Genomic DNA, 9882 nt, shown 5'->3' on the forward strand with positions numbered 1-9882 from the left:
CCTTACAATGGCTCCCATGTCAGATTTAGAATTCAATTTAAAAATCCTTGTGATTGTGTTTAGAGCATTGCAGGGCCAAGCTCCTGTTTATATAAAAGAGTTGTTGCAAACTTATAGCTCCAGTAGGAATCTGAGATCCTCCAAACTGGTCTTGTTGTCCCTCGCTCCAGATTAAAGACTAAAGGTGACTATGCCTTTGAGGTGATTGCTCCTAAACTGTGGAATGCGGTGGGTAAAGCTAAAGCTATGTATGTCATTAATTATGGAGCAAGAACCCCCACGAAGAACCATACTGCCAAAGATAATTATGTTCAGTAAACTTAAGTAACTTGCAAAAGTGGTCTCGTCTGAAATCTTATTGTATGCTTTTTAATTGTCTGTTATTCACTTTTTTTTTTTTTTTTTTGGATGTAAAACACATTGTGATGTTTGTGTACACAGTATATATACATTCTTTCATGTCCATGTTTTGACATAACCTTCTAACTCAGCCTACGCTAGATTTCTGACATAGTCATATCATCAGAGACATGACTCACATAACTGACATCTATGTCTCTTTCACTCATTTCTGGGAATTATGAGGTAACTGAAGATACAACCAAAAAGGTCATTAATCAAATAAGAGACAAGACAGAGACATTATTAACAGTGGTAACATTGATTTATTAAAAATCTTAAAAGTCCCCCTGTGGTGAAAATCAAGCTTTTAATGTTGTTTATATGTCTATGAGGTGTTTGTAATATGCTTTAAGACAAACCATGTGCAAATTCATAAGTCAACACCATTGCTGAGTTGAGTATTTTCTCCTTAAAACTGCAGTGAACCAAAGACAGTCTCAAAAATGCGGTTTGAAATCGCTGGTGTTTCTGACGTCAACGAGTGATCATCAACAAGTGGATCTCTGAGCTGGCTGTGAGCGAGTGGAGGCGGGGCTAATTTGCATATTCATAGAAGGGTGAGGCAAGGGTGTAGAGTTACATTCAAGCTAAAAAAAAAAAAACATTTACATGTGTTATTTTGGTAATCAAATATGAGTTTTAAGGGATACAATTATTGACTACAGGAGGACTTTAAGAGTTAAAAGAGGGTTTTTTTAAAAACATCTCTTTATAATCCACCCTTACAATTTAAATGATACTTAATTTGTAGATTTTATTAGGAATTTTGGATCTGGAATACAATTTACTCTGAATGATCAATGCTTACATAAATACAACTTTTTATAAAATTAAACATGCTTGAGCTGTTAACCTGCAGCACTGTTGCCCTTTGGATGATGCAAGTTCAAGTCCCGTCTCTTGGTCCTTTCCCTGTCCCATCACCCATCTTTTTCCCCACTTTGCTTCCTATCAGTTGTCCCAATATAAAGACAAAACATGGGACTTTCCATAGTCAATTATTTTTATACTCTACAAATCACCCTAACCCACCATCACAGAAAACTTTCTGCATTTTTACATTTTCAAAAAACATCACTTTGATGATTTACAAGCTGTAACCAAAATAAATATAGTACAAACATCATTGTATAATCAACCTCTGAGCATTACTGTACAGTCCATCTTCTGTAGCTTTAGTCATATTAGAAGGCTTAATGTTAAAATATATACATATTTTGCTCAAACATTTTCATGAACTTGTCTTGCAGTGACTTTTTCAACTGAAATTTTGTGCAATTTTTGGCCAAAGGTCTTTGTGCATTCTCCTTTCCCCCAGACTTCTTCTGCTTTGTTCAGCTTTCTTGCGTTTCCTACATTACCAATCTGCAGTTCAACAAGAAACTTTCTTCACCCTATACATGGATTCTTATAATTGGTGTGTAACTCTCATCCAATGGAAGTTTCATTCTGGATCTGCATCTGGAACGGCACGTTTGATTGAGAAGGCCTTCGTGATCTGATGCCTGAATGCACGGCAGATGACAAAGTACAGCACAGGATCAAAGCACAGGTGCAGGATGGCGAGAAGTAGAGTAGATTCTTTGGCCAGGAAGAGACTCTTCCGCAGTGTGCATTCGGTGATGACCTCTATCTGCGTAAAAGTGTACGGCATACGCACAGCGTGGTACGGCACGAAGCTCACCACGTAAGCCAAGGTCACCAATGCAATGTTTATGAAGGCATGTCGGGCACTAGCCTGTTGCTCAGGGTCGGATTCACGGCGACCCCAAAGCTGCTTCAAGACCAGGCCGTTGGACAACAGCACCGCTACTGAAGCGTTGAAGAAGATAGCCATGCCCAGAAATGCAGACAATGTGTGCCAGTGCTTGCCCAAATCATCTTTTAAGTCAGAACATATTAGCCCAACTTTGTCTTCGATGTTTTCTTTGATAGGAATGGCCATGTTAGGCACATTGATGAAGAGCACGAGGAACCAGACCACCGATGACATTAGAACCGCAAAGCCCACCTCCTGCAATCGCAGCAGTTTGGAGCTGCGAGTGATCTGGAGGTAGCGCTGAACGCTAACAAAAGCTAGGAAGACGATGGACGCGTACATGTTGATGTAGATGAGCGGCGCACTCACTTGGCAGTGAAATATGGTCAAACTCTTTGAATCATTGCCCAGATCTTTGGAAATCTTGACAGGTAACGCCAGCATGAGGAGGAAGTCGGATATCAGAAGATTAATAAAGTAAACATTAATGCACTTTTTAATACTTCGGCTGGTTATGAAGGCCCACAGTGCCACCATGCTGGCAGCCATTCCAATCATGAAGATGAGGATGTAGAAGGAGGCGAAGGGCACCATGTTGTCGTTGACCACGCAGTTGCTGGTATTTGGACTCACCATTTTTGGGATCTGGACTGTGTAAGCTCTAAACAAGGCCTATGTAAATAAATCAAGGCTATCGAATAAATACTTTTTCGTTTTTTTTCAAGAGTCTACTTTTTAACTCTTGTCGGACCACCGAGAATAACATTTACATTTGATTACAGTTCTGTCTTTCACTTCACTAGAAAGTACGAGGTATTGGAGGAGGAAGTGGTAAATCCCCTGTTTAAGCATGCAAAAGTATTTTCCTGTTTAGCTCGCACAGAGATATGATGTCACCTATCAGAATCAGCCTGGAAAGAGACAAAAAGAAAAAAAATATAAGTTTATTTATCCATGGTTCTTGTTTTAATGATGTTTCACAATTATATATGAACTGTTTATATGGATATACAATATGAACTTGCTTAAGCTGGTCTAGATTTAAACTTCTAGTTTGCTTGATAACAACTTGTATCAAGGCAACTGCAATCGAATCATCAATTCTAGCATATTAAATCAAGATAGGAATACCAGACAGTGTGTTCTGTTGTAAATAGGTAACGCTTTGCAATAAGGTTTCATTTGATAACATTAGTTAACTACATTAGAACTAATAACATGTAGAACCAATATAACTAATACATGATTAAAATGAAAGATGTGTCCATATTATTTAATGGACCTGTGATAACATGAACTAACAGTGAACAGTTGTATAACGTTAACAATGAATAAATACTGTAACAAATGTATTGCTCATTGTTAGTCATTGCATTAACTACCATTAACTAATGGGACCTTAAAGTGCCCCTATTATGGATTTTTGAAAATTACCTTTCATGAAGTATATAATATAGCTCTAAGTAAATGAAAACATCCTGCAAAGTTTTAAATCTGAAAGGGCACCATATATAAAGTTATTGACGTTAAAAAAGTTAAAAATCGACATCATCGTTCGTTACTGTGTTTAGTTTACGGTGTAGGAAGCCTCAGGAGGACACGCAGAGCTGACGTTGTCATGGCAATGGCCATTTTTGTTTTCGACACGCGTTTTCGACATGGTTGACCAATCACAACAGACTGAGCTGTCTGGCCAATCAGAGCAGTGCAGCACGCGGAAAGGAGGGATTTAGAGAGATTGATTCATCTGACGAGTCGTTTGAGAATCATTGAAAAATGTGGTGGTGTGCAAATGCATATTATAAGAAAGTGAAACAGTTTTTTGACCTTTGATGCATATAAACCTGTTGTAGGAGACTCCAAAACAACATTAGGAAACTTTAAAATTGCATAATAGGGGCACTTTAATGTAAAGTGTTACCAGTAAGTTTAGACCACCTGCCAGTCAACTTGTTGTCTAGTAAACGTTCTTGTCCTCAACGTCCATAAAAGCAGTTATTGAGGGGTCTTATAAGAAGGTCCAATAAAATTTAATGGACACCTCATATGAAGAAACTTTGAGGGCACCATTCTGTTTCATTTAATTAAAAAGAATAAATAAAATTACAACTGTGAATGCGCTTATTTGCATAAGAAACATAATTAATCTTAAACATTTTCAAAGTTATAGACAACAAGCAGGTATGTTTAGGTAACACTGCTAGTTCAAGTGAAGCTGCTGCTTTGAGTTCAAATAAATTAATATCAGTATCACTTAAAAAAGAGTAGCAAATGAAATTATGCTCATGTCACATCTACTTGCGCATTAATAATACAATAATTGGGAGTTCTTAAGGTATATCATTTTTAATAGTTGAGAAGGGTTTTGTGGTAATAAAGCCTTAATTGTAAATTTTTACTTGCTATAAATATGACTATAATTTATTTAATTTTACATTTTTCAACACCTGTTGCACTCAAGAGATCACAATTTAAACACCCAACAGGCTACCTTACCACTAGAACCAAGGCAGTCATTTTGACTGTTTTAAAATTTTGCAATATAATAACTTTGTTGAAAGAAAACCCATGTAACTATAGGACCCTGACTTTTCCTAAATGCGTCTATATTTTATTCTATCATTGTTATTTTATTAAAATTACAAGACACAGAAGAGTTTTGAGTATTTCTACCTTGAATAGCCATGACAGTCATACTGACGTATGCATTTGCATACGACCGTATGACCGTATGCAAACAATTTTCATTGTAATTTTACAGCATGATATTTTTGCTCACTAAAACAAATATTGGTTACTAAATCAGTTCATTTTCTCGCAGTTTATTATATTTTCATATTCTTTTACAATAGCTGTTCTGTGGTTGTCGATTAACTAATAGATTTTCACATATACATTAGAGTTAAAATGTAGTGTTCTGATGTTTACTACCTATCCTAACATTACAGATCCATTTATTCTTAGGTTTGATATAGCTTATTGAAATTAAATGCAAATAATGTATGAGCGGTCAGAATGTTATAGAATTCCGGTAGTTCTAGTGTTAAATGCCTAAAGCCCATATTTCTGATAGTCAGAGGGCTTATTCTGTCTTCTTCAAGTCTTAGCACTAACTGAGCATTTCACTATAATGCTTCCTGAGCATTATCATTTCAGGAAAACAAAATACAACTTAAAAAAAAACTGCATCTTTCTCAAACTAATCCACTACTGCAATACAATCTTGTTTGGATCTTGTGTACCAGTTGATTTCAAGCAGACCAGAACAAATAAATTACGTCTTTTTCTCAACAATCATCATTTGAAACTACAAATAGATACTGGATTATGATGGGCAGACAATTTTATATAGTTTTGACAAACTCTTTTTTTTTTGCATTTTCTGCAAATGGTGAGAGAGAAAAACCCTGAATTGTCTGCATACATGTATTTTTCTTTAGGGAAGTGAGTCAGATTGTGGTCAGTTAATGTGCTGAAAAAAAGGAAGCTTATCTACATTTATGGACAATAAAATACTAGTGGAACTTGGAATTACTGTATATCTATTATTATACATTAAACATTATTTGTTATTTGTTTGAATTCAAACTGTTCTTTTATACTTTTGAATAAGTCCAATTACACATAGCGTACATATTCTTTATTCCTGCATTCATTAAAGGACATTTTTATGCCATCACCCCCACCTGTCTCTCCAGGGTGAACATATTTTACTCTTTACTTTGAATACTGTACATACTGAAGGTCAGTCCTCAAATGAACATTTTTAGAAACCTCCAACTGATCCATAAAATCTCAGACGAGAAGAAACAGACACATGGCCATGCTTCATATCAGAATTCGAATTTGAGAACTTACCTCATCATACTCTCCAAGAGACTTCAGATCAGACGGTGGAATAATGCGATTCTGCTCTCTAGCTCTACATTGGTCTTGTTGAACCCCTTAACAGCTATTGAGATACTTGTTCAAAGAGTTTCTGTATAGTATAATCCAGCTTCCTCTTTTCTTAGGTGTTCGGTTTTAATTGTATCAGCCAATGGTGGAAAGCACATAGTGCAATGACGCACCGGAAACCTGAACTTTCCAGATTCGCTAGACAACCACAAACCACTAGTCTAAAAAGACTGTTCACTCTTATTTGCATGCGCTCTCTGTCAGTTCCTGCTTTGACATGTTCAGCGTATTAGACAAAAAAGTTGCACTGGGCCGGTTCACACAGAATGCAGTTTTGCTGTTAAAAACGTGAGATGCTGGTCAGCAGAACAAAAAAGAAAAAAAAAGGGAGCAGGGGTTCCCAACCACGTTACTGTTTAGTAACCATTCTTTTTAAGTGCAGACCTGAGTGAAAACGTCTTCTCTTTAGACTGTCGTCACCAATGGTCTTAATCTAATCCATAAAAATGTGTTTGTTGGTGTAAAGTCAAGTTAGTTAGTTTATCCTTTATTTTCTCCCTTATGATACATTTTTCGGCATCAACTCCAATTTTGATTGCCAGCACACCTGTAAAAGCAACAAAACAAGAACTCTGAAATTTGAGTTCTTTACTGTAATATTGACAGTATGTTACTGTTATTAATAATGCATAGGCGCGGTCAGCTGTAAAATCGCTCCAACCACTACCATTCTCCTATTAGACTGGGAGGATATATATACACGTGTCATTTCTTGGTAAGCACGCTCAAACTGCTCGCAACGCTCCCGCCTTCACCACTATAAGTATCAAGCATATTATTGTGCACCTTCTGGCTGTCGTCTTCTTTTGTTTCAGATTACCAAGGCTTTCAAGTCCTAGCTGTCATGGACATCATTGCTGAGAGACACTCATACTCATAGCCAAGCTACAGTATAGATGTCCCGGGGTTTACTGCCACGTCTACACGTTAACACGGTTTTGCTTTAAAGACATTACTGAAGTGTCTTAATCATCTGTATATCACTCAAGCTGATGGTTCTATGGGGCGTTAATGCTAAAGCTCTGTATGCCATTAATCATGGAGCAAGAACCCCAATAAGGAACCATACCGCCAAAGATAAATTGTTTAATAAACTCAAGTAACTCGCCAAAGTGATCCTGTCTGAATTAAGGTTTATGCTAGTTTCCATGACAGAGTAAAAAAATAAATAAATGTTTTACTACTGGAGCTGCCAGTTTGCTAAGTTTCAAATGACTGTTAAACAGCAAGCTTAAACTATGCAAAAGCGACAGCCCTTCCGCCGCACTCAGTGTCCGAATTCACTCACTCGCTTTCATTCACTACTTCAAGTGCACTATATTAGTGGAGTAATGTAGGGAATAGTAAATGAGGGTATAGGCTATAGGGGGCAATTTCCAACACAGCCCAAGACCTGAAATGGGTGTCAAACAAAGGAGATGTGCAAAATGTGCATTGTTGGTGCAGACCCCTTTATGTCTAACAGTGGCAGGCAATGTGTACACTGGCACACGTCATGTCCATAGCCCAGTAGTATAAATCATAAATAACAATTAATATCCACCAGAAAGGGAATCCAGTAATCCATTTTTATTTTTACATTATTACCTGGGCAAATCATTTGGCCTTTCACCAGATATATTATCAAATGTGATTCTACCATTAAAGCTACACTGTGTGATATTTTCCCCCATCTAGCGGTGAAATTGTATATGACTACCCAGTGAATTTTAGTTTCTGTTCCTTTCAATTTCGAGGGCGTTTTAACTCCTACGGTGGCCGTATTATTCTAAGATTAACATGGCTTCCAGTTCGACTTCGTTCAATTGCGCCTTTAAAACTATCACCTGTGATCCGTCGCAGCACAGATTTATGTTACAAGGTAAACAATACTTTTTCACCATTGACGTGAGGAAAAGTAACGCAAGTTATACTAGAGGTCGTTCTGGCGTTATGCAAACCATGCTATGGTTAGACAAGCAACTATAAAACTTTGAATTTACACACATAGGCTGAAATACCTGTCGAGAAGAAAGCAGGCAACTTCGGCGTCCGTTTTAAAATCTTTGCTCCTCATGAGCTCTTTCCATCTGGGAAAAGTTACTCCAGTATTGACTTTGCTGATTTGCCTGTCGCGTTGACGTTTTAACTCTCTCTTTCGCTTCCTTGGCGACTCTGCTACATGTCTTCGAAAATAGGCGTGATCCTCCATCAGCAATCTTTCAAATCTGCCGGCAGTCGCGAGTAATCTCCCCCTCGCATTCGTCTCTGAGTCACTGAGCGTAAAGCGCAAAAGGCGAAGCTTGAATTTACAGGTATGTCCCTCTTTGGCTAATGTAGTTTCAAGATGGAGGGGCAACATGGCGACCGGCATTCGAACCCCTCACCGTTATGTACTTTCAATGGCAGATTATAAACTTACGAGAATACTTTATTACTTGAAAGAAGTAAAGTAGCACATATATTTTTGAAAGAACTAAGTGTTTTTTGCTAAGAATCAACAAAAAAAAATTACACAGTGTAGCTTTAAGGAAACTGTTTCAAATCGATTCACTTCATGTTCTCAAGATACAATACTTCCATTAAAAGGGCAATACATTTACAAAACAAACAGAGAAGTAATTCCGAAGTGTTTTCCCACCATTATTCACCAGTTTGACACCAGTTTGACACAAATAAAAACGCAATAAGGAATTAACCCATTTGTGGCCAAATTTTTCTGAATGGTTTCATGCATATAGTCGTGTTAGTAGTGTCCTATGTGAATATGTTCTGCATTTATTTTCCCCAGGTTTTTTTTTTCTTTTTTTTCTTGAAAATCGTATTTGAATGTGCGGCAACTATAGTTGCCGGTGGGCAAATATACAAAATGTGTTGTATATGAATGTCAAATATGAATAGGAGGAGAACATTTGGCATCTATCTCAAAATAACTGCTTTCAACAGATCAATCTTTATTCATAAACAAATTTATTATGTATAAAAGTCGAAGAACATTTGATGCAAACCCAAAAAAGCTGCATTTGGCTTATAATCTCTTGAATATGAAAACACAACAAATCCATTTGTCTTAACCATTGTGCACTGTTCGGGGTCTTTTTGACCCACATTTCTAACTTTCATTCATGGGGATAACATGGATAATTTGACATGGTTTAATGTAAGATTTTTGCCCATCTTTTTGAAAATGACCTTTCATTTGGAGGGTTTGTCTTCGCCATGCTTCCTGGAAGTAGGGGTAGGAAGTTGACAGCCTCATGTGACCGGAAGGAAGTGAATACCTTTTTTCTTGAAATCCTTTATTTGGTTGTTTGCTTGCATGTCATTGAGACATTAAACATGGATAACATCTAGAAAAATACTTACAAAAGGAAAATGACAACTATATACTGCGGCAACTATAGTTGCCGGTGGGCTTAAATGGGTTTAAAGTAAACAACAAGTAACAATAAAACAATAGAAAAATGACCTTTTAAGATAAAAGTACAGCTTTAATATTTTATATTTATTCCAAAATTAATTTTAAATGCTGTATTTTTCCATAGCAAGCAAGCCACATGTCCACATTTTTTTATGCATTTGAAATAAGTGCGCACCAAGGTTGCATTTATTTGATCAAAATACAGTAAACCACTAATATTTTGTGAAATTTAGTCACAATTTTAAATAACATTTTTTCTTTTTGAATATATTTTAAACTGTAATTTATTCCAGTGATGCAAAGCTGAATTTTCAGCATCATTACTCCAGGCTTCGGTGTCACATGATCCTTCATCCTATGATGG

At 36.8% G+C, this 9882-nt stretch overlaps 1 protein-coding gene across 1 annotated transcript; it reads right to left on the minus strand.

The window, feature by feature from the left end:
• Positions 1 to 647: 647 nt before the first annotated feature.
• Positions 648 to 6165, minus strand: gpr171 (G protein-coupled receptor 171). The gene is made up of 2 exons (XM_084418063.1): positions 6020 to 6165; positions 648 to 3072 (listed from the first exon to the last, which is right to left on the minus strand). Exon 2 carries the CDS (start codon positions 2795 to 2797, stop codon positions 1847 to 1849), a length of 951 nt encoding a protein of 316 aa, XP_084274189.1. The 5' UTR covers positions 2798 to 3072; positions 6020 to 6165; the 3' UTR covers positions 648 to 1846.
• Between the last annotated feature and the right edge of the window lie 3717 nt (positions 6166 to 9882).

The sequence above is a fragment of the Rutilus rutilus genome (assembly GCF_951802725.1).
Source record: "Rutilus rutilus genome assembly, chromosome: 9".
NCBI lineage: Eukaryota > Metazoa > Chordata > Actinopteri > Cypriniformes > Leuciscidae > Rutilus > Rutilus rutilus.

Coding starts and splice junctions, on each gene's coding strand:
- gpr171 (XM_084418063.1), bottom strand. CDS start 2,797: ATGGTGAGTCCAAATACCAGCAACTGCGTGGTCAACGACAACATGGTG.